At 43.3% G+C, this 25,313-nt stretch overlaps 1 protein-coding gene and 1 long non-coding RNA gene across 6 annotated transcripts in view; one reads left to right on the forward strand and one right to left on the reverse strand.

Annotated features, from left to right (window-relative positions):
• Nucleotides 1-602: 602 nt before the first annotated feature.
• Nucleotides 603-16,335, reverse strand: LOC141496709 (uncharacterized). 2 transcript variants are annotated; one of them, XM_074199374.1, is made up of 4 exons: nucleotides 15,437-15,959; nucleotides 8,644-8,770; nucleotides 8,149-8,247; nucleotides 603-4,549 (listed from the first exon to the last, which is right to left on the reverse strand). In XM_074199374.1, the coding sequence occupies exons 1-4, from the start codon at nucleotides 15,662-15,664 to the stop codon at nucleotides 3,222-3,224; spliced, it is 1,782 nt and encodes a 593-aa protein (XP_074055475.1). In that variant the 5' UTR covers nucleotides 15,665-15,959; the 3' UTR covers nucleotides 603-3,221. The 2 variants fall into 2 exon arrangements, with proteins under 2 accessions (XP_074055475.1, XP_074055476.1); XM_074199375.1 differs by lacking the exon at nucleotides 15,437-15,959 and adding an exon at nucleotides 16,226-16,335 and having other exon boundaries at nucleotides 604-4,549.
• Nucleotides 16,336-16,583: 248 nt separating this feature from the next.
• The window catches only part of LOC141496710 (uncharacterized), a 104,990-nt gene continuing 96,260 nt past the window's right edge, over nucleotides 16,584-25,313 (forward strand). For 2 of the 4 annotated variants that reach the window (XR_012471101.1, XR_012471093.1), the window contains exons 1-2: nucleotides 16,585-16,775; nucleotides 19,984-20,206. This is a non-coding gene — a long non-coding RNA (uncharacterized LOC141496710). Of the gene's footprint in view, nucleotides 16,776-19,980; nucleotides 20,207-25,313 lie in introns of all 4 variants that reach the window. The other 2 variants (XR_012471090.1, XR_012471089.1) reach the window with 2 other exon arrangements.

Raw genomic sequence — 25,313 nt, forward strand, 5'->3', positions numbered from 1 at the left:
AGTTTCTAGATGCAGGTATGTCTATCTGTTCATAAAGGGGATTGCTTTTGAACTCAAGGAACCGTGGATTCAATTAGAGAGCTTAGGTTGACCCAAGTCATCAACATAGCCATGTGTAGTGCCTCTTGCCCTACTTGCCAGGCTTCTGTGGAAAAAGTATATGGTGGGTACCCTCGAACTTGTACATCCTTTCAGCATTTGAATAATTTTTTTCTGCATGCCTAAAGTTGGTCATAATTGGGGTTCTCTTGTCCTTGTAGACCAGCTCATGCAACAGGTGGAGACCTTTTCTGATTCTTGTCACAGATGGATTTGATGCTAAAATACTCCTGAAGATTGTTCCATGCTTCATCCCATGGCTCTCACTTAACCGGACAAGGGCACCCATTTAACCAATTCCATCCTCTCCCTAATCTCTTATCTAGGAGTGACCCAAAATTCCACACACCTTATTGCTCCCGAATGTGTACTGAGACCCATCAGAAATGGTCTGATCTTTCCTCTACTTTGTTCTGTCTTACAATAGACCAAGGGCGAAATCACATTTATCTCTCTTTGAAATTGTTTCCCCCCCACCCCCATCCAAATAAAGCCCTTCCCCCAGGACAAGCATTCTTATTGGGAAGAGGTGCTTTCTACATAGAGTGATTTACAGTCAGGTGGGAGCAATGCCAGGGTATGGAAGCAGTAGAGCAGGCTGGACTCATTCCAACTACTAATGTTCATTGGGGAATTATCAGGTGACAGAGTAGAAACAGTAAATCTAATTCAGGAATATTTTCATGGATCAGCTCTGTCCTCCTTTCCCTCTCCCCTCCCCCCAAGCATCATTAAGAGTTGTTCAACTATTTCCCTTGGAAAAATATGGGTCAGAAAAACCTCCATTTTTGGAGGCCCCTGGTTAAAGCTGATAAATTGGCTACTTTTCTCCTTATTTTAGTTACATTTTTTCTCTTCTATGCTTTGTCTTTCCCTCCCTAGTTCACTATTCTAATGAAGAATTGGTGGCAAATAAAGTTATTAACAATTGCCATCAGATGGGGCAAGAGTTACACCATGCTAGCACTATTAGGATTTGTTGGTACTGGGGTTTGCCACCCTGCCCACCAACACAATCTTGACCCACTGTTAGTTATTTATGCCCAGCTTAATGAACCCATGCTAACTACATATTGTCTTTTGAGGGCCATCCCACATTTCAGCTTTGCCAACTGTAAAGTTAACAGTATCACTCGGAATATAAGCATTTGGGACAGACTTGTGCAGATTACTATTCAACTTCTTAAATATCTCCAGACTCAATAAGTTTCCTACAAGCTTGGGCAATCAACTTGTAGTGGATACAATCTGTAGTTTTGTGATTTTCTCTGCATTTCATCTGGCAATGTGTGGGTAGGAATGAAGATAGACAGTAAGAATAATCCAGGGCTGAGACTTGGCAAAACAAGTTTTGCAGTAGATTAAAGGGGGTGAGGTATTCAAGGGTAAAACTGGTTAAGGGGGCAGAATAGGAAAGCAAGTAGGCTAGCCTAAGAAAGAATTAAGGGGTCAAAGAACTGGAAGTCATGGGGAGGAAGAATAAGGTTTGAAGTTGCAAGACAGAAGAAAGGAATGACAACAGAATGGGATCAGAAAGGGGTTATTACAGTTCATGAATAAGAATGTGGAGCACTAGTTGGTGATGGCAAGATCAAGAGGATGGCCATCCCTAAGTGTAGCTGAGGTAGACAAGAAGAATAGCGATCCTGTGAGATTTGGGTATCAATAAGCATGTTGAAATCCCTTCCTATGAGGGTAGACTCTGGGAAGAAAATCAGGCACTGGACTTATCAAAGGAAGAAGGGGAACATTCTGAAGATTAGTAGATACCAGCCACAAGAATTTTGCTTGGGTGGTAGATATGGATTGAGCGAAGCTCAAAAGAAGAGTTCCTCAGGGTTGGAGACAAGAGAGTCTGGAGGAGTCAATAAGGAGGTGGGAGTATTACAAGTCTCCAATCTTGACCACTGATTTGGGAGGCCCAGTGAAAGTGCAGTGAGTTCTGCAAAGGGAGGACAGGGACTGTGTCATCAGGAAAGAACCAGAATGAAAGTAGAAAAAGCAAAGACTGAGGAAGACAACAAATCTGTTACCTAGAACAGTGGAAAGGGAAGGTAGTCTGCTAAAAGTCTTCCACATTTCATTTAATTCTATTAATTCTATTACAAGCTTTGATTCTATGCTGATGAAATGTGAGGGTGGTGGTGGTGGTGGTGGTGGTGGGGGAGATATATTGAGTCTCTGAAGATTTAGAGATGGGCCCAGGTTGTGCAGGAATGCCATTTGAAAAACAATCCTTCCCTTCAGGATTCACTTGGTCTCATTCTCTGCATTGGAGATGAATAAGGCAGATGTTGGAAAGACTTGTGAAGCCAGGATATAATTCCATTATTTAGTGAAGTTTATATCATATCTGAGTTCTGTGAGCAGCACACTTATCTCAAGAATGACTTGTGGTCTACCCTATGAATGACTTCAAGAGACATGCACATATTCATTTAAACATGGCTGGAAGCTGAAATTAGGCTTTGTCTTTTATAATAACTAACATAACTGACATGCCGTTTTGCAATCAATGTATCTGGAAATTTTTAAAGGAATTCACTCTTTTTGGTATTAACAGTTCATCTTCTTATAAAGACATTGTTAGTAATTCCTTATTGGAATATTGCCAAGTTTAAAAATTGGGTTCTAATATACAACTTGCATCTGAGTTTCTTGGCTATATCAAAATGTTAAGTAGTTAATTTAGAGATTTAAATTTCCTGAAATGAGTAAGTAGAGAACCTGTGAGATTTGGGAGACATAAAGACATATGAGACATAAAGTTGAGTGAAATCACTTTTTGACCTGGTTATTGGCAAAGTAAATTTTAAAAAGGTGTTAAGACCAATTTGTGTGTGTGTGTGTGTGTGTGTGTGTGTGTGTGTGTGTGTGTGTGTTTAGCAGAGAAGAGGCTCTCTGTGATCTAAACCATTTATTCATTTACTGTATACTTTTCCCTTTTGGTCTTTCATCAGCAACCTCCATCTTGCAGAGCAAGATAGGTCCATCTTGAGCACATTCATAAGACTTCTTTCTAGTATGAATCCTGAGGTAAATATATATACTCCATTTGAGACTTTCTCAATATACTCCATCTGGGTGACTTTCCTCATTCATTACAGTGATAGGAATTCTATCTAGTCTCTGATGGGAGACCGAAGGCTTTCCACACTGTTTACAGCAATACTGGAACTGGCTCGGCAAGTCTTTCCACATTGATTATATTCACAGGGGTTTTCTCCAGTGTGAATTTTCTGATGTTCAGCAAGACTGGAGGTGGATCTGAAAATGTCTCCACACTGTGTGCATTTATGAGGTTTCTCCCCAGTGTGAACTCTTTGATGTACTGTAAGATTGGACCTGGATCTGAAACTGTCTCCACAATGCGTGCATTTATGAGGTTTCTCCCCCATATGGATTTTCCGATGTACAGTAAAATTGGGGCCGTATCCAACAGTCTTTCCAGGTTGATAGTTACATTCAAAAGGTTTCTCTCCAATGTGGATTCTCACATGTACAGCAAGATGGGCCCTCTGAATGAAAGTCTTTCCACAATGATTACATTTAAAAGGTTTCTCCCCAGTGTGAATTCTTTCATGTTCAGCAAGTTTATCTTTCTTTCGAAAAGTCTTTCCACACTGATTACATTCATAAGGTTTCTCTCCAGTGTGGATTCTCTGATGTACAGCAAGATTGGAACGCTTTGAGAAAGTCTTTCCACACTGATTACATTCATAAGGTTTCTCTCCAGTGTGGATTCTCTGATGTTCAGCAAGACTGCAGCGATTTGTGAAAGTCTTCCCACATTGACTACATTCAAAAGGTTTCTCTCCAGTATGAATTCTTTCATGTACAGCCAGATGGGCCCTCCTAATGAAAGTCTTTCCACATTGATTACATTCATAAGGTTTCTCTCCAGTGTGGATCCTTTCATGTACAGCAAGATGGGCCCTCTGAATGAAAGTCTTTCCACATTGATTACATTCATAAGGTTTCCCTCCAGTGTGGATTATCTGATGCTTACCAAGACTGGAGTGGTGTCTAAAAGTCTTTCCACACTGATTACATTCATAAGGTTTTTCTCCACTGTGGATTCTTTCATGTACAGCAAGATTGGAGTTCTTGGTGAAAGTCTTTCCACATTGATTACATTCATAAGGTTTCTCTCCAGTGTGGACTCGCTCATGTACAGCAAGATGGGCCCTCTGAATGAAAGTCTTTCCACACTGATGACATTCATAGGGTTTCTCTCCAGTGTGGATTCTCTGATGTACAGCAAGTTTATCTTTCTTTCGGAAAGTTTTTCCACACTGATTACATTCATATGTCTTGTCCCCATTGGGGTTTCTCGGATCTACAGCAGAGTTCTCTCTCCAAGCATCATTCACGAAGCTTTGCTTGAGAGTTTCTTCCCCAGAAATGTCTATCTCTGCAGGACACTCGTTAATTTCAAGTCTGATCTCTCCTATCAAAAGAAACAACATTAAATATATAAACAAATTTATACAATTATATCCCTTTCCCTCCCCTGCTTGAATGTAAGTTCTTTTACATTTTATTTCCCCAGGCAAAGGCATCTATCTTCAAACTTAAACGGGCTGAATCAAGCAATAGGGTCATTAGATTGCATCCAAACCTGTGAAGTGGGCAAGGCTGATATGCTCAGGACATTCACAAGTCCAGACTTGACCCAACACCAGCAGCTGAGTCTAGAACTCAAACCTTGTGACTGGGCCCGCTCTGTCCACATACCAGACTATTTAGCATCTTGCACTTCATTTTTACTTTTACTGTCTGCATTTTTTTTCAGACATCATGCCATTTGATGCTCCGATGCCAAACATTCTTATTACTCCAGCATCTAGCTTCTCTATAATTTCTCTAGTGACCAATTTCCACCTTTGTTTTGCTATAGGATTTGCCACAAGATGAATGCCAGCACGACTACTTTTATCATTGGCTATCCAGGACTTACCTCTTTTCTTTTTAAAACTGTCTTTAAATGACTATGTGCACTAAAATAAGAATAAAAATAAATTCTTTGCAATAAACACAACTTTTAAAACTGCATGTCTCATAAAGGAACCTGAGTCCCATCAGCTTTTTATAAGGAAGTAGACAGCAGGCTTCCTTGGTAGTCTTCTGGCAGCCCTTCCCATCGAATGGTTCATAAGACTCTTGGAAGATTTTACTGACTGACCAGGGAGCTTTACAAGAAAAAAATGCATTTCTGTCCCTCAGCAAGAGAGCTTGCCCACAGTTCTCCCATTTTCTACCCCATACATGTGTGAACCTTTTCACCTGTTGGGCTTAAAAATAAACTACAGCTAGTAGTACAAAGAATAGCATGCTGGGCCTCAAAGCAGGAAGATCCAAATGCCACCAACTTCCTAGTCCTGTGACCCTCAAAGACTTCCGATTGCCTCAGTTTTTTCATTGGTAAAATAGTCAAGACAATAGCACCTAATTCACAGGTTATTATGTGAATCCAATAAGATAATATTTATAAAGTGTATGGGCCCTAATTGGTTCAAAGGTTAGAGTACCAGGTCTGAGGTCAGGAAGACTCATCTTCCTGGGTTTGAATATGGCCTCAGACACTTACTAGCTGTGGGATCTTGGGTAAGTCACTTAACTCAGTTTACTCATCTATAAAATGGGGAAGGATAAAGAAAATGGGGAAACCACTCCAGTATCCTTGCCAAGAAAAGTAATAATGGGATCATAAATGGAAAATGACAGGATAGCACAAAATGTGTGTGCTGTTATTCTACTCCCCTTCTTAAACCATTATTATACTAACTCCTTTTCTCTTTCCCTATGAAACTAAATGGATTTCCATTCTATTTAGAGTACATTAGCTAAGAGCGAGGTTCTTGATCTGTTGCTTCTTCTCATGTTTCTATAGTAGATTGTGAGCTCAAGGACAGCAGGGATGACTTTTGCCTGCCTTTGGATGGTCAGGGCTAGGACACAGAAGGTGCTTTATCAATGTTTATTGATTGATGAACTGATTGGGTAACAGGGATGACCCCAGGCCACAGCCTCTACCTACCTCTGTCTCTGCATTCTGGTCTCTCCCCTAGTTGTCAAATGCATATTCTGGCCTTAGTCACATTTGTCTTTTTCTTGCACCTAATCACCCAAGTAAACTTTTGTTAAGTTCTAATCCTGAAAGAACTTGGCCAGACCCAACACTGAAGATAGAGACTTCTGAAAGGTCTCATCATGGGACACCGGGGAATCTCTACTTCCCAGCTGCTTAAACTGTGATGGTAGTCACCTACATGAACATGATTCTCCAAGAATGGGAACCCCAGAGATCAAGAAAGGGTCTCAGGCTGATGATTTATGCAAAGCTGTCTTGGATGACTTCCTCAGCTGGGCTCTCCTGTGGCAAGACAATCTTCTGACACTTCCCTGATTCTCCATGCTTCTTACTATAGCAGTTTTTCTTTGCAAGGCAATGGGTTAAGTGACTTACTTGCTCAAGGTCATGCAGCTAGGTAATTAAGTGTCTGAGGTTGTGTTTGAACTCAGGTCCTCCTGACTGCAGGGCTGGTGCTCTAACCACTGTGTCACCTAACTGCCCCCCACAGCAGCTTTTCCAGAGCTTTTCATTTGACCCCTACTCTCCCTAATAGCTAAATTAACCCCCTTTCCCTCCCCATCCACAACTTAACACTTGGGATCTTGGTCTCATATTACCCAGAAAAATCTAGACATTTATCAAGAACTAGTAGCTTCTCATCTTCCATGAATCGAATGCCTTCTTTTCCTTTTCCAGTATCAGATTTAAAGATCATTCTTCTGCTTGCTAAAGTCCTTTGTGTGCAAATAATCCCATTCCACCCCATCATTTCCCTCATTGCCAAGCCCCAACTCTCCCTCTCCCTCATCTCCTAAAGCTACCTGGGGAGTCCTCCCAATGGTGGGCCACATTCAGCCTCTCTCCACCAGGTTCTCCTGTCTCCCTGTGTGACATCTCTGCCCTGCATCCCCTTCTCTCCCAACAGTGTCATGTTCATTGTTCAAGCCTACGTCCCCTCCCAGCAGAGGTACTGAAGAGCCTGCTGGCTGCTCTGCCTCCTCAAGTCTCCCTCCCTCCAGTTGAGTCACTCCTACATCTCTGTCAAGCTCATCTTCCTAAAGCTCTTGCCTGACCAGGTCACCACCTACTCAACAACCTCCAGGGACTCCCCAAAGGCTCAAATATAAAAATCCTCTGTAAAGCACTTGTCCAGATTTCTTGTACCCTGTTTCTGCCCCCTCCATATATGCTGTGATCCAGGGGCAGGTCCTCCTTTCAGGTCTGTGAACAAGATACTCCACCTCATGGCTTCCCTGAAGCCCTAGTCAGAGTCCACCTTCCACAATAGGCCTTTTCATGCCCTCCTTCACTCCAGGATCTTCCCTCTCACGACCAGCTTCAATTTATCCTGTCCAGAGAGTGGATCTCCACTGTTGCTGGTATGCTGCCTGTCCCTCCAGACTGAGAGCAGGGGAAGGCCTGTGCATCTCTTTTTTTTAGGGCCTAGAACCCAGCAGGCCCTAAACTTAGAACTTGGCCTTTTCATGGGAGGTGAGATCACTAAGTTGTCATTGAAGAATACTATTATTACAAAAGAGAAGGATCCAGAAACATCGAGACCCTGAGAATTCTGCTGCTCCTGGGCTGTACTGGTATAGCATTTTAAAGTGCTCTTGGAATTGTTAAAAAAAAAAAAAATTAAATATGGCAGCTAGGTGGAACAAAAGTTAGAGCACCTGCCTCAGACACTAAGTGTCTGACATCACTGGGAAATTCACTGAATCCTGTCTGCCTCAGAAAAGGAATAAAAATAGACTTAATATATGATCATAGATTGATCATGTGGAAGGGAGCTGAAGTCATGGAGTTCAACCCCTTCATTTTACAAATGGGAAAACTAGTTCAGGGACTGGCCCAGGAAGCACTGCCAAACATTTGAAAAAGAATTCCAAGGCAGGTCTTTCTGAACCCAAATATAGCACTTGCTTTACTATAATACACACAAGCCTCTAATAATCACAGTCCTCATATACCTGATTTCACCTCGCTCCTCAGACCTTCTTGCGTCAACATCCATGGGACTTCCCTTTCTTCAAAATAAGAGATCACATCTTCTCTGGGAATTGGAAGCCCTGGGTAGGAGGAATCAGTTAGGGATGAGCTGGGAGAGAAACTTGTAACTGAGTTCACTTTAGGGAAAGGGCTGGGGATCCAGAGTTGCTCTATTACATTCAAACCTAAGTTTGTGTAACAACACCCACCCCAATCACTGCTGATGATGCAAGTGAGTAGAGAATAGACTTAATAACCTCGGAGACTAGCTCCACATCTGAAATGTAGCCACATTAATATGACTTCCTAAAGCTCCAGGAGCCAAGAAAACCCTGAGGTTCCCATCACATAAGGCAAAGGCCTTTGACAGGCAACTCCTGGATACAGAAAGACCAGCATTTTTTTCTTTCTACTAGTTGATAAATGCTCCAAAACTTGCATCCTAGGGAATGGAGACTTAGGGGAGGTGTCCTTACCCACGGAGAGCAGGTTCTGGGCATTCTCTAGCATAACCTCTTTGTATAACTCCTTCTGAGGATGGTCCAAGAGTCCCCATTCCTCTTGGGTGAAGTCCACAGCCACATCCTTGAATGTCACCAACTCCTAAATTATCAAGTCATAAGATGGAGAGCTGAAGGATGTTTCAGAATTTCTCTAGGTTAAGCATCAATTTACATCCAATTTACAGTTGGAACCTAGAGCCACACAGGTGTCAGAGCAATAAATAACCTGAGACCAATGTCAGAGAGATCCTACTGATCAGTTGGAAAAAAGCTAAGAAACGTCTCTCTATGGAATCAGGGAGAAAGTATGTGTTCTATTTGTGAAGTAAGTGGTTCTGTGGGGCAGAAAGGGTGGCAATGGGAAACTTCTTATCAAATTTCTGTGAATATTTTGTGAGAAGCTGGCAAGTACAGGGGAGAGAAGATTTATGTGATCACTAAAATAAGCATGAAGTTAAAATTAGTTTGCCTTCTCATAGCCAAAACACCTTTGCTTTATAATTACTTTATTTCTTACAAGAATAAGAAATAAGAGTCTAAAATGCAGTGTTTCTTCATCAATTAAGAGATTGTTTTCAGTTTATTTGGGAGAAACATGAGATTTACACACACACCCCTTGAACTCTAAACCCTTAGGAGAACAAGAGTCAAAGAGACTTAATGATGGGCCAGATACAGGAGAGGCTGGTCAGACCTAAAATGCCCTGACATTTGGAAGGGGTCATCTATATTTCCACCTATATGCCCAACATACTCTTTGCCAATATGCTTAGAATTTGATGCTCTTCCATTTCCAACATAAGGATATAATTTATTTTATCAGAGAGTCTAATGTTTGAAAAAGCTTACATGAAGTGATACAAAGTCAAGTGAACAGAATCAGGAGACTATACTGTATGATAAAAAAACTGTGAATGGCTTAGCTATTTTCAGCAATACAAAGATACAAGACTAATCCAAAGAACTAATGATGAAGCACACTTTGTCTCTAAAAACAGGACGTGTTTTTTTGTATACAAACTATTCTTTCATTCTCTTTCTTTTGAGAATTCTGGTACAAAATGACTAATATGGAACTATTTTTATGATTGTACATTCAAACCTATATGATAGTCTTAAAACTTCCATATTTCACCTTTCATTTCCTTTATTATTTTATTTCTCAACAGCTGAGCAATCTATTACTCTGTTCCACCTTTTGAGATTCCCCAATGTTTTTAAATCATCCCTTTTCTCTAGAGTTCCATGAGTCACTCTTCTTCATATTCAGAGAGTTCTTTCATTGAGGGTTAATTGATCTTTAAGTGATTCCCCAATTCATGTTTATCAGAAGCCACTCCAAATCTTTTTCCTTCTCTAGTGACCCCTTCAACCATCCTCCACCACAAGGTGGGGTTCTTGCTGCTGCTGTTGTTTTTTGGGAAGCAAAGGGATTAAATGACTTGCCTAAGGTCACAAAGCTAGTGTCTGAGGCTGGTTTGAACTCTCAGAGCCTCCTGATTCCAGGGCCAGTGCTCTAATCCCTGTGCCATCTAGCTGCCCCCAAACATCCTCTTAAAGAGAAAGCTCATCTCTGACATCTCGTTTCACGCAGCTCAACTTCTCTGGGGCCTCTTGGAGTGACTTCTCCATCATGCTCCTGAAATGGAATCTTCTCACATGAATCCCTTTTCATCCTTCTGCTGTTGTGTTGTTATCTTCTATCATATTATCAGTGATTTGAGATTAAGGGAAGAAAAATCCTTGATTTTTGCCCTGGCAAGCCTCCCCAAAGAAAACAAAAGAGAGAATAGGTGCAAATACACAAAAGGGAAAATACACAAAACCTAGAAAAAAGAAAAGCAAAAATCAAGATGCTTAATAAAAAACATGTAAAGGCAGGATGGGACCAAGCAACTTAAGGATCATAACATGAACACAATCATGAAGGAAATAGAGAACTTCTGAACCTAGAAAATTAAAACTCCATTTGAAAGAATTCACAGATCACCTTCAAAAAAATCCCAAAGGGTTATAAAACCATGCCTACCCTTTGACTTAGAAATGCCTCTACTGGATCTGTATTCCAGAGATGAAAAACAGGAAAGAAAAGGACCAGTATGTATATATGGATAATCTGGGCAGCTCTTTTCTGGTGGCAAGGAACTGAAAATTGAAGGGATGCTCAGGGGAATGAAGGTGCAAACTGTGGTATAGGATTATGATGAAATGCTATTCTGCTATAAAAAATGAGCAGGATGCTCAGTAAAACCAAGACCTGAAGGAGCAGATGCAATGGGAAATGTAGTATATACAGGGTTATAGCAAGACTGTAGGACAATCAGCTGTGAATGACAACAGTGCTGTGATCCAAAATTCCTGAAGGATTTATGATAAAGAATACTATCAGGATCCCCAGAGAGGAAAGCTAGTGTCCAAATACAGATTGAAGTACACTTTTTTCTTTTTTTTTGGGGGGGGGGGGGGGTAGAGATCCATTTTCTTTCACAGGACAATTACGGAAATATTTTATATAACTTGCAAGACAAATGTGTAGAATAACCATATTTTTAGGAAATCAATGAAGGGGGAAGTGGGTGGGAAGGGAGAAAATTTGGGACTCAAAGTTATAAAAATAAATGTTAAAGCTTGTATTTATATATAACCAGTGAAAAAATAAAACAACAAAAAGGAAAGAAAAAATCCAAGCCTGCAAATTCCAGGAGGGATAATGGCTATATTTAACAATTCCATTCAGAAACAAGAAGTCCTATAAGCCACCCAGAGAAAGACTTTCCAATACAATGGAAAGGATATTAGAATAATGAAAGACTATATTCCCAGAGCATTAGAAATGAGGAGGGGATGGAAGAATGAGACTGCACTGGAGTCCAGAATCAGCTCAGGATCTGCTCCTTGCAATAAAAATGATTGACTAAATCCCAACTGTGAGAAGACTGAATTGATTGTATCATTTATTTAGGGACCCTATTTACAATTAACTGACTTGTATCTATCTGCACAAGTCATAGTTCTATGAATCTGAATTTGGCTCAGGATTTAGGTGGTATGTAATGGGTTAAGTGTTAAAATCCTGCTCTCCTGCTAATCACTGTTCTACTCTTGTCTCAGGAAATTAGCTCACCTTGGGAGATGCATGTGTCAGAAGAATTGTGATTTTCATATTGATCAATATGGTATGTGTAAAGAATTTACCAATAATTTCTGGAGATTTTTTTCCTAGGAAACTCTGACTTGGGAATCAGAGAGAACAATGCAGCCGGGAGCCTTAATCCTGACAAGTTGAGTCAGTAAACTGTATAACCAGTCCCCAAGCAAAATAAAACACACCAAGACCAAACAATCATATTAACCCTAGGACAATATTGTGCTTCACTAGTGGGCTTGTCCTAAGAAAACCAAGAAAGATTGGGAATCAACCTTTCCCCTCATGTATATGTAGTCATCAAAGTGGATTAATCCCAATTTGTAAATCTGCTCCTTGCAATAAAAATGATTGATTAAATCCCAACCTGAGAATGGCTTGGTAAAAATTCTCATGTGAACACAATGGAGATAAATCTGGGATCATTACACCCACCAAGACTTCTATCTTATAAGGATGTCTAGTTTGCTTAGACTCAGAAAAAAAGGTCATGTGCTTGTTGTGTTATCATCTCCCTGATGTTGTGGTCATCTTCGAGAATGAAGGACAAACATTATTACTATTATCACTAATGTACAAAATTACTACTATCAATAAATTTTTTCTAATGCTACCAAAATAATGTTGTACTAATGCCAGGAGTGACATTTTACAACAAACTAAACCAAAGCAGTTCTCCAAGATATCATTTATTAACAGAAACGGGCAGCCTGATAATAAAGGACAGGTCAAATGGCCCTCCCTCTAACAAAAAGACCCCTATTAAAGATGAAACTCATTTTTATAAGCAGAGAAAAAACAGAAATTCTCTCACTGGATGTTTGTCCAAATCTACTGTTGGCGGGGGGGGGGGGGGGGGGGGGGGGGGGGAGTTTTATGTAAAAGTTCCTCAATTTGTACTACCCACACCATCTCTTCCTGACTAACATGAGGAGAAACCTATCCATCTTATGATCAATTACTCATTAGAAATTTCCTGTGCTTTGCCCAACTTGAGACTCCCTCCTGATATATCTTTTTTATTTGGCTGATACATTTTCAACCTTCAAAAACAAGATCTATCAACCAATGGGATCTTGCATTTTATTTTGTCTTTCTAGAAGTATCTAGGTATTAATCCTTGTATAGACAAGATTTTGGGGACCAGAGATCCATTTCATTACAGGGGTCATGGACCCTTTAAAGTGCTACTGGTTAGAAGCTCTGCCTGGGTTTCTTTTATTGTAGGATGGACAATTCTGAATGCCATAAGAGACAAAGAGTGAATTTTTCCCCACTCTTTTCTCAGAGACAAAGAGAAAGCTTTTTCATTTGTCACAGAGAATATAGAATGATTCCTGAATAAAATCACTGAGTAAAATCAAACATAAAACACAGAATATGAAGAATTAATCTCCCCTAAAAGAATTAATTCCCTCACTAATAAAATTTTGAAAGAGGTATTTTAGAAATCTAAATAAAACCACAACAAAATTCATTTGGAAAAACAAGATCTACAATATAAAGGTAAATGGATACATTGGAAACCAAAAAAAAAAAAATTCAAGAAATGACAACTAAAACAGAAAGTTTTTTGACAGGGCTAAAGAAATTGAAATCTTTAGCTAATCCCATTACAAAGAGGGCAGAAAACTCAATCAGTAAAATTGCAAATGAGAAAGGTGAAATCACAAAAAAGGCAGAAGAAAAGAATAATCAGAATTTTATGCGGTTTTATGCTAAACCCAGAAAAGACTTGGATGTAAAAGAAGCAAAGGGAAAAATCTTCAGGTGTCAAGAAATTCCTAGAAGAATACTATCCCATTTGGGAGAGGTAAGAAAATATCCCACCAAGACTCAAACCAGGGAAAGTAAAAACACAGAAAAACTCCAAGGCACCATCAAAGAATATTGCCCCCAAACTTTAAATCAGATCCTATCAAAATGACTTTATATAAAGGATCCCTCTAAAGCCCTTCCACATTCCCCTCCAAGCAACTAGGTCCAAGAGAGGGGGTAAGCAGGAGCAAGAGCAAGAGCAGGAGTAGGAATAGTAGTAGTAGTAGCAGTAGCAGCAGCAGCTTCAGCTTCAGGCTCCAAGCCTGGGGCAATCCACCATAGAGACTCCACTCTCCCACAAAAGGGTGACCCAGGGGCCCGCATACAGGATTTCTCCTCCAGACTCTGCCACCAGAAAGACTGTTACCACAGCAGCCCAGCAACAAATCCCACCCCTAGGAGGGTCCATAGCAGAGTCAGCACAGAGAGCAAGGGACAGTGCCAGACTTTCACATTAAAACACCAAGTGAAAAAAAAGGTAGAAAAAATTAGTAAAAAACAAACACAAAAGGGCTTGACTCTAGAAAGTTACCTTGGTGATGGGAGGATGAACATCTAAGCTTAGAAGAGAACAATAGTGTCAAAATGGCTACATGTAAAGCAAAGACATGGGTAATTTGGTCTCAGGTTTGAAAATAATTCCTGAATAGGCTCAAAAAAATTTTAAAAAAGAAATTAGGAGAAGAAAAATAAGGAAAGAAAATGAGAACAATGCAAATGATCATGAAAAAAAGTCATGGCATGGGAAAAGATATACAAAAATAGAACTCCCTAAAAAATAGAATTGGCATGATGGAGAAGTACAAGAATCTCTGGGACCATCCTCTCGGGCTAGGGAGAGAAGAGGATCCCAGAGGTCTTTTCTTTCTCTTCCTGGGCACCTCCCTCCTCCCTTTAACCCTAACAAGGCTCCCAACTCAATTGCCTAAATGGCTAGAGATTTGTACAGAGTGGGGCCCCACAGTGTTCCAAAGGCTCAAGGCAGACTCCATCCCATAGAGGGAGGGGTCGGATTCAAGTTCTTTAGGGCCCTCACCACCCTGCCTCTCTGCCTCCTACTCCTTCCAAGAGACCCCATGTCATGGATCTACAAGGGAGGGGTGCCAGGGCAGATGGAGAATGGGGAGGGATCTAGGATGGAGCCTCCCAGGGGAAAGCAGAGAATGGGAGACAAAGCCTAGACTGGGATTTGGTCCCAAGAGATGGGGGTCTGAGAGGCAATACAGTCTAACCCAGCTCATGGGCAGGGAGGTCAGGGACACTAAACAGGGATGTAAAAGTTCTAGGGGGTCACTGGGCCTGAGAAAACAGGTAGACTTCAGGATACATTCTTCCTAGGAAGCAGAGAAGACTCCTGGGACCCCAGGTAGGGAGCCAGGGCCTGGGATCTGATGGGAACCAGTCCAATAGCCCCAGAATTAATAAGGGGGGCTGGGCAGGAGCAATGGTTCTTGCATACACGAGGTGTAATCTGGAGGATCAGAAGTTAGAAGGGGATCAGGACTGAAGAGGGTGGGAGGAAATAGGCACCTGGGAAAGCTAAAAGCAGGACACCTGAGTTCCTATGAGCAAGGCCAGAAGTTTGAGGTAAATCAGGAAAGGTAGAACTCATGTCTGGAGTCTGGGAAAGAGACGGGGTGAGAAGCTGGTCCCGGATCCAGGCCTGGGAGGGAGAGGTGCTCCTGGAGGAGCCACAGGACACTCACCGTGAGGTCGGGTGAGGAGGGGACCCAATAGCCCAGGAAGCTGGTAGAAGCCAAGAGTGGGTTTGGGGTGGGATGACGGTGCCTGGCTCAGACCTACCTGCGGCCGGTATCCACACACTGGGCTTCCAGGAGGCAGTGATCTCAACTCCAAAGTAAGAAGGATGGATGCCGGCTGGGAGGGTCTCCAGTCCCAAGAACCCGGCCCTGCCCAGCCTTGAGGGCCCCAGGGTACTCCTTTCAATCCCTTCCAAGGGCAGGGCTTCAGGGCCCCGCCTGCCTCTCCTCCCCAAGTCCTACCTCTCAGCTTCAGCGGGAGTGCTGCCATTTCCCTCCCCAGCTTATTTTACAGAGGAAACGGAGTGGAAGTGACTTGTGCGGGGTCACCCCGCCTCAATTCCCCGGGCCCCCAGGCTCCCCAAGGGAAGCTTAACAAAGGCTAATCCCAAACGGGCCTCGGCAAGGTGGAGGCTCAGCCGGGGGCCGGGAGTGCTCGCGCCTCTCCCCCTTCTCAGCTTCGCGGTACCCGAGGGCCCCGGGCATCGGGAGGAGGCGGTGCCCCACACATCTGGGGGCCACTGAAGCCCCCTGGGGCCCGGCGGGGCCTGGGGTCCGGTGCTGCGTCACTAGGCCCGGCCGCGCTAAGCCAGGGATGACGCAGGAGGGGCCGGGGTCCAGCCCTGCCCGGGGCCCACCCCGCCTCTGCCTCTGCCCGCGGAGGGCACCCTGGCTGCCCGCACCCGGTCGGGCCTGACAGGTGGGGCGCCCGGGCGCTGCCCGATGCCCCCGGGTCCCTGGGAAGGGGCGTCTCGGACCTCCCGTTATCCCAAGGAGAGCCTGGCCCCAGCGGGGGAGGGGGCCGCGGGGCCGGAGCGGGGGGCGCCCTTACCTGCGCCGGGGGGCTGGCCGGGGCCATCGTCTCGGTGCGGGGAGGCCGGGTCCTGTGCAGGCGGCCTGGGGGCGAGCGGGGCCGGGGCCGGGGCGGCCTGGGAAGACGTGGGGCGCGGGAAGCCCGGCCCTGCGCAGGGGCCCCGGCCGCACCTCCCCTCCCCGGACCCAGAGGCGGGGCGGGGGGCTGCCGGGGGCGCCGGGAGCCTCGGGCTCGGGGAAACCTGGGGGGGCCGTCGAGGTCCGCTCGGGGCCCCAGCACTCAGCGACGCGGCAGCCACGGCGCGGGCTTCCGGAAGGAGGAGGAGCGTCCCCCTCCCAGCATTCCCGCTCGGGCCCGCCCACTGTGGGCGGGGCCTCCCGGCTCCACCCCCGGGCCCTTTCCTCCAATCCCGCTCTGCGCGGGGCAAGCTCCGCCCTCCTCCCGCCAAAACCCCGGATTCTGCGAGGGGCCGAAACTCCTCCCCCACCAAACGGCCGCCACCCCCCCCAAAGCCGGTGGGGGAGGGGAGAGAAGAGGGCGAGGGGAGACCAGGCCCCTAACCCTGAAGGTCCAGTGGGCCCCCTCCGCTCCCCGGGCCCCGGGCGGAGGATGGCAGAGCGGCGAGGCCCAGGCAGCCCCTCCTGGGTTCCTGTCCCTAGCCAAGGCCTCCCGGGGTGAAGGAGTCACCCCCTCGGGCCGCCCCAGGGCTGGCCTAACAGAGGGGCCGGGCCTGCTTCGGCAGGAGGCCAGGGCCTCGGCGTCCTCAAGAGAGGGGTGAAGGCCGCGCTCCCCGGGGGCCCAGCGAGCCGGCCTGGACCCCGAGCCGCCCCCCGGGAAGGCCTGGTGGCCCGGAAGTGCCAGGCGGGCCGCGGGCCCTCAGCGATGGGCAGTGCCACCTCATGGGATGGGGGCAGCCCACGGAGCCCGCCCTGCCTGGCAGCACGGTTTTCTAACATCTCTGAAAAACTTGTTCCCCGAGCCCCCCCACACCCTCTGCCACGCGATGCTTTTCCTTTCTTGGTCATTTTAGCCACGTGGTGTGAGGTAGACCCCCCATGTTGTGCCAGTAATGACTTGGAGCATTTTTTCACTAGATAATTTTAATTTCTTCATATGAAAAATGCTTGTTTAATGCTTTGACCATTTATGATTTGGAGAATGAATGGTACTCTGACAAATTTGACTCTGCTTTCTATATATTCTAAAAATGAGTCCTTTCACGGAAGTACTATCTGAGAAAATGGTTTCCCAACTTTACACTTTCTTCCTGATCTTGGTCACATTGATTGTGTTTGTGAAAAACTTTTTAAGGCTACTTTCTTTTTTTAACCTTATTATTTTTCTCTGAATATGAACCCAGATCTTCCTTTACACTAAAGTAGCTATCAATGGTTGGGTTCTTTTTTTTCTTCCCCTACTTTCTTTTTTTCTTAGGATTTTTGCAAGGCAAATGAGGTTAAGTGGCTTGCCCAAGGCCACACAGCTAGGTAATTATTAAGTGTCTGAGGTCAAATTTGAACTCAGGTCCTCCTGACTCCAGGGCAGGTGCTCTATCCACTGTGTCACCTAGCTGTCTCTCATTTTTATTTTTAATGTCTTTTTTTTTATCAGTTTAATATAATTATTATCAAGTTTAATCCTGAGTTGTGGGTAATGTTGCCCTAGGCCTCAGGTCCTTCTAACTGTTATCTGGATGCTCAGCCTTAGAGACCCCTCTCTTCATCCCCAAGTCCAGCCAAACTATCTTGACTGTGTTTTCTTAGTATTTAAATTGTTTTTTTTTTCTGTTTTACCTGGGAATCCTGAAATTTGGCTACAAAATTACTTGGGGCTTTTATTCTGGAATCTCTTTCCAGACGTAGTCAATGAATTCTTTCAAAGTCTATTTTGTCTTCTCATTCTAGGTTATTAGGGTGGTCTTCTATGATAATTTCTTTTTATTGAGGCTTTCAGTTGGATAAATGATTAGTAAATTATCTCTTCTGGATCTTTTCCCCTGGTCAGTCATTTTTGCTAAGAGGAACTTTATATTTTCTTCTATTTTTTTCAGTTTTTTGGTTTTGTTTGATGGAATCTTGGTGTCTCATAGAGTCATTAATTTCCATTTGTTCAAGTAAAAATTTTAGGATTTTATTTTCTTCAGTTAACATTTGTATTTCCTTTTCTAATTGGTTAATTTTACTTTTCAATAAGTTGTTTTCCTTTTCCAGTTGGTCAGCTTTATTTGTAAAGGTCTTGATTTCTTCAGTCAATTTTTCATAATTTTCCTGCTTGGCTCTTCTTTTCTCCATTTTCCTTCTTTCTCTCTCTCTTCTTTGGTTTTTAAAATCCTTTTTGAGCTCTTCTAAGAGGTCTTTTGGGATTTGAGGTCAATTCATAAACTCCTATGAGGCTTCACATGTAAGTATTTTGTTGCCGCTTTCCTCTTCTGAGATGGTGTTTTTCACCCCATCAAAACAGTCACTGTCAGTGGTTAGTGTTCTTTTTGGGTTTTTGCTCATTTTGATAGCTGAACTCTGCTTCAGGGGCACAGGGAATACAATCCCACACTCTTTGTGCTAGAACCAGAATCTGGTCCCTGACTTATTACTTGCCTATGATGTTTTCTATGCTGTGGTTTGTTTCCTCCTTTAGAGTGCCCCAACTTAGGGTTTGAACTTTGTCTTCCTACCTAGGGTTGGGACTCTTACTGCTGGCCTGCATAGTCTTGACTAGCTGCACAGTGGTTAAGAGCCTCCTGCTGCCTTTTTAGTGTTCTTACAAACGCCAGGCTATACTCACCTTTTATCAGGTGAGACAGACCTTTGCCTTAAGTTCCTTCACAATATCTTGAGAACTTGTTTTACTTTTTTTTTTTTTTTTTTTTTTTGCGTAATGGTCTATGTAGAGGCTTCACCTAAAATTTTTTTGGGTAAAGGTCCAGGAGCTTCCCAGCTTCAGCCACCGTCTTGGCTCATCCCTGGAAGTTCAAGGAAATTTCTTGAGGCCAAGTCTGCTTTCCATAGGGCCTACTTTTTGTTGATTCACACATATTGACATATCTACTTTTGAGGCAATAGGTTTTACAAAGATTGTTTATTAAATTCTCTGCCAGTCAAGACTCAACTAGGGGTCCACTCCCTGAGCCCTTGTAAGTTTTCCATTCAATAGAACCTAGTTTAGAGGAACTGAAAGCCAAGTGACTGATTTCTAAATACAGAATACAGGCTGCTTAAGAATTCTATCTCTGAAAATTCCTTGCATCCTTATATGAATCCCCTGAATGGTTTCTGGAGTCAGCATGACCTGTACATCTTGATGTGAGGAATGTGGGGTGTTATTGGTCTTCATAGGGGAGGCTGCCTAAGAAATACATTACAAAAGGGGAATAACCCCAGCTAATCACAAAATTAGGAGAGATCTTCTAATCTCATCCAAAAACTGATGGCCCCAAGATTAGGAAGAACCGGTCCCCAACCAGCCAATGTTGACCCAGAGATTCTGACCTAACACAACTGAGTTTGCACAATTAGGTTCATGAATATTACTCCACACACCCCCTGTGACAATTGGAGTTTATCAAGGGGGTATCATATTAGAGACATGGTATGGAATGGTTGGACTTCTTAGACTATCACTCAAAAGATGAGAGCCTATGAAAATTCAGGTGGGAGGGGAGTTTCCACAATTGTATAATACTAGACATTACTGTATCTTGGTGTGCCTTACATTAGAGGGCATCTGTGTCTTGCAAGATCCATGAATTAAAAAGTTCAATTCTTTTCTCACTCCAGCAGATTTATCTGATAAATTTGAGGACTGCATCTGAGATCTACAGAACCATAGGGGAAATCCCAGGAGAGACTGAAGAAGGAACGTTCACAGCTTGATTTCCAGTAGATCTCCATTTGTTTTCTGGGGTTCCCTCCAGGGGATCTATGAATAGACCTGGAACCCTGCTATTGACCAGGGGGAGTGATGGAACATTTCAGGGATCAATTGTGGAATCGATCCAGAAAGGTAGGAAAAACTGTAGTTCTACCTTTTAGGGATTAGAAGTCCTTATTCTAGATAACCTCAAGGTAGGGAAGACCCTGGATGGGAGACTGGAGATTGAAAGAGGTGACTGGGGTGGGGGGGGACACCCTCTCTTGGATACCACAAAAAAATCCATTGGAAGAAAATTAATTCTCTTGGATAGGAAAGATGCTATCTGGGAGAAGGAAAGTGTAAATTAATTAAATACTACTGTTTTGAATGGCCCAAATCCCTCATTCAGGGACAGTTGGTGTGGTGGCCAAGATTCAGATCTGATGAGGATCAAGTATGCCAAATTTTGAATGTTTTTTGTGAATATCAAGAAACCTCTAAACAAGAGGAGATAGAATATGCAGCATGCCAGAAAATTGGGGATACCAAATTATTTTTTAATAAGTCAGAAAGGGACAAGAAACATAAATGTAATACCCTGTATTGGGGGAGTATTGCCCCTATAGGGCAATATATAGGAGCAGTATTGTCCCACCTCATCCCTGATCCCCAGTCCACTCTAAGTCCTCAAACTGCTCCTAGAGAGGAGGAAACTGATGATAAAACCTAAGATAAAGGGGAGAGGACATAGAAGAAAAATAAACATTTTCTAGATTAAGGAAGGAGCTGGAGCAATGTAAAAGGGACATAGAGAACCTCCCCCTTCTAAACTAATCAAACATCTTTGTGAATTCCCCTTTAAATACATCAAAAGTCAGGGCATTAAGAAATAGGTGAAATCACTAGCAGAAGTAGAGTTATCTGACCAACTGGAACAATTCTTAGGGCCCAACCTCTTCACTTGGGGGGAGTTAATGTCAATCTTGAATGTCCTCTTCACAGGGGAAGAGAGGGAAGGATTAGGAAAGCAGCCATGGAGGGGTGGGAGAGGAAACATCCCCCAGCTATACCCTAATGTAGATCTAGGCTGGAATAATAATGATCCAACTCAAAGAAGACACATGCAAGATCTGAGGGACCTTATCATCTCGGGAATCAAGGAAGCTGTCTCCAAGTCCCAAAATTTGAACAGAGCTTTTGAAGTATTCTAGGAGAAGGACAAGACACCTTCTAAATTTCTTGAGAGAATGAGGGAGAATGTGAGAAAATATTTGGGGTTGGATCCCCTGGATCCTGTGACAGAGGGCATGTTGAGGGTAAATTTTGTCACTAATGCCCGGACTGATATTAACAAGAAACTGCAGAAATTAGAGAGATGGAACATGAGACCACTTGAGAAACTTTTAAGGGAGGATCTGAGAATTTCTGTTAGGAGAGGAGATGAGAAACAGAAAAAGAAAGCCAGGATGATAGTCTAGGCTGTTAGGGAGGGAGATAAGGGAGAATCTGACCATATTGGGGCATGGGGAAAGGGATCAGAGGAAAAGAATGGGGGGAATGAAGGAAAGGGGAAGAAAGGAAATGGAATGGAAGGAATGAATTCTTTAGCTGTGTAAGAATAGGACATTTTAAAAGAAAATGCTCTGAGTTGGAAAATGGATCATGCCCCTTGTGATCTTTGAGGAAGAGGACTACAAAACTCAAGGGCCCTTGTTCCTCAAGCCCAATCAAGAGCCCCTTGTAAACCTGAGAGTTGGGGACTGCAGAGAAGAGATTGTTTTTCTTATGGACACAGGAGCTGAGAGATCATCATTGACCTCTTTTTTTTTTTTAAGGTTTTTGCAAGGCAATGGGATTAAGTGGCTTGTCCAGGGTCGCACAGCTAGGTAATTATTAAGTGTCTGAGTTCAAATTTGAACTCAGTACCTGACTCCAGGGCCGGTGCTCTATCTACTGCACCACCTAGCTGCCCCCATAGTTGACCTCTTTACTGAAAGGGATGAAGCTAGAAGACACTCTGAGGGTTTCTGGAGTTAAAGGAGAAAACTTTTTTGTATTAATTTTTGAGGAAATAGAAGTGGAATATGGGGAGAGGAAGGTGAAGGCGAAGTTTCTGTTCTAAAGCAGCAATGAACCTACTAGGCAGAGATTTAATAATTAAATTTAACTTGGGAATAAGGGTCCTGAATAAACAATTAAAAGTCCTAATGTGACCTCTAAAGGCAGAAGAAAGACAAGTAAATCCTGAAGGTCTGGATCAGGAAGGGGAACAGGGAGCTTCTAAATATAGAGCCTCTCAAAGTCACCTTAAAAGATCCCCAGTCAAGGGGTAGCTAGGTGGTAATAGTGGATAGAGCACCGGCCCTGGAGTTAGGAGGACCTGAGTTCAAATGTGACCTCAGACACTTAATAATTACCTAGCTGTGTGATTTTGGGCAAGTCACTTAACCCTATTGCATTTAATTAAAAAACATAAAAAAGATCTCTAGTCAGAAGGGAGGAAGGGACTGCAGTCAGTTATTGAGCAGCTGCTTCAGGATGGACTCCTGGAGCCATGCATATCGAGATTCAATACCCTGATTCTGCCTGTTAGAAAGACTGATGGTAGTTATCAAATAAAACGTGATTTAAGGGAAGTTAATCAACTCACAATGGTGCCCAAAGCCTATACCTTGATGAGTCAGATTCCCCAAAGCATAGGTGGTTCAGTGTGATTGATCTTGGCTTGTGGGCTTGCACCCTTGATTCAGAGAGCAGGGACCTCTTTGCATTTAACAGGGAGAATCCAAAAACAAGGAGAAAACAGCAGCTTAGGTGGACACTCTTACCCCAGAGGTTTGCAGAATCCCCCAATTTATTTGGGTAAGCACTGGAGGGAATTCTGGAGTTGTTTTCCTCTTCTAGAGTAAAGCTCTTTCAGTATGTGGATGACTTGTTGCTTTCAGGGCAGAAAAGAACTGAGGTTTCAGGTGCTACAATTAAGTTGTTAAACTACTTAGGGATACAGGGTTTGAGAGTCTCCCTGAAGAAATTATAACTTGTTGAGAAGGAGGCCTGATATTTAGGTCATCTGATCAGTGAAGGGAGTAGGAACATTAGCCCAGGACTGCATCCAGGCTATCCTGGACTTATGTCTCTCCCTCTTACTAAGAGAGAATTTAAGTTTCAGGGATTGATTGGATACTGTAGATTATGGATTGAGTTTTACGCATTAAAAACTAAAAGGTTGTATATGAAGCTGCTAGTTGAGGAGCCTGAGACTTTAGTCTGGAAAGGTGAAGAAAAGGAATATGTTGGGGCAGCTAGGTGGTACAGTGGATAGAGCACTGGCCTTGGAGTCAGGAGTATCTGAGTTCAAAGCCGGGCTCAGACACTTCAAAATTACCTAGCTGTGTGACCTTGGACAAGCCAAAAAAAACCCCTAAAAAACAAAAAAGAAAAGAAAAGGAAGATATTCAGAGATCGAAGCAAGCCTTAGTGCAAACTCCAGTCTTAGCTTTGACTACCCTGGACAAGCCATTTCATTTGTTTGTCTTGGTACCCCATAGCCCTGGGTATATTAACCCAATCCCAGGCAGGGTAATGCCAACCAGTGGCCCTTTTATCCAAGCTACTCGACCCAGTATCCCAGGGATGGCCTAAATGCATCTAGGCAGTGGCAGCCACTGCAGTATTAGTGGAGGAGAGCAGGAAGTTGACCTTTGAAGGTGCATTAGTGATTAGCATCCCACATCAGGTTCGGACTATCTGAAGCCAAAAAGCTGGGAGATGACTAACAGATTCCAGGATTCTAAGTATAAGGTCATACCAATGGAAAGGGATGATCTTATTCTAACTACAGGTCATCATTTGAACCCGGCATCTTTCCTGTGGAAAGGAGAGGGTGTTATACTCCGGGGTTTGGAGCATGGCTGCCTTGATTTAGTAAACTATCACACCAAAGTATGACAGGATTTAAGGGAGGTCCCTTTTGAAACAGGGAGAAGGATGTTTTATTAATGGGTTCTCCAGAGTGGTAGAGGGTACATGCTGAAATGGGTATGCTATTATGGATGGGGAAGACTGGCACATGATAGAATCTGGACCCCTCCTTAGGCAGTGGTCTGCATAAACCTATGAGTCATATGCTTTGAATCAGACTCTTAGGATTTTATTTTTTTTTAATTTTATTTATTTATTTATTTCTCTTAAGATTTTAGATGGGAAATCTTGGACCGTCTACACTGACTCCAAGTATGCATTTGGAGTAGTTCACACCTTTGGGAAAATCTGGGAGGAGAGAGGGCTTATTAATAGCAGGGGAAAGGAGCTGGTACATAGGGAGTTGATCAAGCAGATATTAGAAAACCTACTCCTACCCTCAAAGATAGCTGTAGTACATATGAGGGGTCATTAAAAGGGAAGCTCCCCAGAAGTGAAAGACGAAGTTGGGACCAAGATGTTGGGCCTTATCCCAGAAGTTCCACCCTCCAGAATCAATGCTGATATTCAATGAGAAGAAGGGGGAAAAGATAAAAATTGGGACTAAAGAGAGAGATATTAGGAATCTTCTTACATCAGGGAAGTCATTGGGGTACCCAAGTGATGTGTGATGCATTCTTAAGGTTCTATGGGTGTGGAGGAATATACACAGTTGCTTAACAAAGTGCTGGAGGGTACCTAATATGTCAAAGGTTAACAAGCTGATCTCAAGCCAGTGGGAGGGAGATCAGTTTAAGGCCCTTCCAGAGCATTAAGGTGAATTATACTGAGATGCTGCCCCAGGGCAGAAATTAAAATATTTATTGGTCCTAGTAGATCCACCTTACTGGTTGGGTGGAGGCTTACCCCTCAAGCACAGCTAATGCCTCTGGAGTCTGTAAAGCCATCCTAGAGCACCTCTGTTTGGGTTGGTGGAAAGGATTGACTGACAATGGGATACAGTTTATATCAAAGGTTTTACAGAATATTATGAGTTTCATGGACATACATTGGGAATTTCATGTTCCATGGCACCCTTCTTCTTCTGGGAAAGTAGAAAGGATGAACCAGACATTAAAGAATCAATTATCAAAGTTGGGGCTTGAGACCAAGGTTACCTTGGCCCAAGTGTCTCCCAATTGCCCTGTTGAGAATTAGAACAACCCCCATTAAAGACATTGGATTTTTCCCATATGAAATGTTGTTTAGGTTATTTAATATGGGAAGGGCAACCAAACTCCCTTCTCTAAAAACCAAAGATAACTTTTTAAATATTTTATTTGTTTTCCAATTATAA

This window comes from Macrotis lagotis, chromosome 8 (genome assembly GCF_037893015.1).
Source record: "Macrotis lagotis isolate mMagLag1 chromosome 8, bilby.v1.9.chrom.fasta, whole genome shotgun sequence".
Lineage (NCBI taxonomy): Eukaryota > Metazoa > Chordata > Mammalia > Peramelemorphia > Peramelidae > Macrotis > Macrotis lagotis.

Excerpts from the sequence above, each read along its gene's own strand:
- LOC141496709 (XM_074199374.1), bottom strand. The coding sequence starts at position 15,664 with ATGGCAGCACTCCCGCTGAAGCTGAGAGGTAGGACTTGGGGAGGAGAG. Across the intron at positions 8,771-15,436 it reads TGTGTGGATACCGGCCGCAG|GAGTTGGTGACATTCAAGGA; the intron begins GTAGGTCTGAGC and ends TTGATAATTTAG. Across the intron at positions 4,550-8,148 it reads GAGGAGCGAGGTGAAATCAG|GAGAGATCAGACTTGAAATT; the intron begins GTATATGAGGAC and ends TTCTTTTGATAG.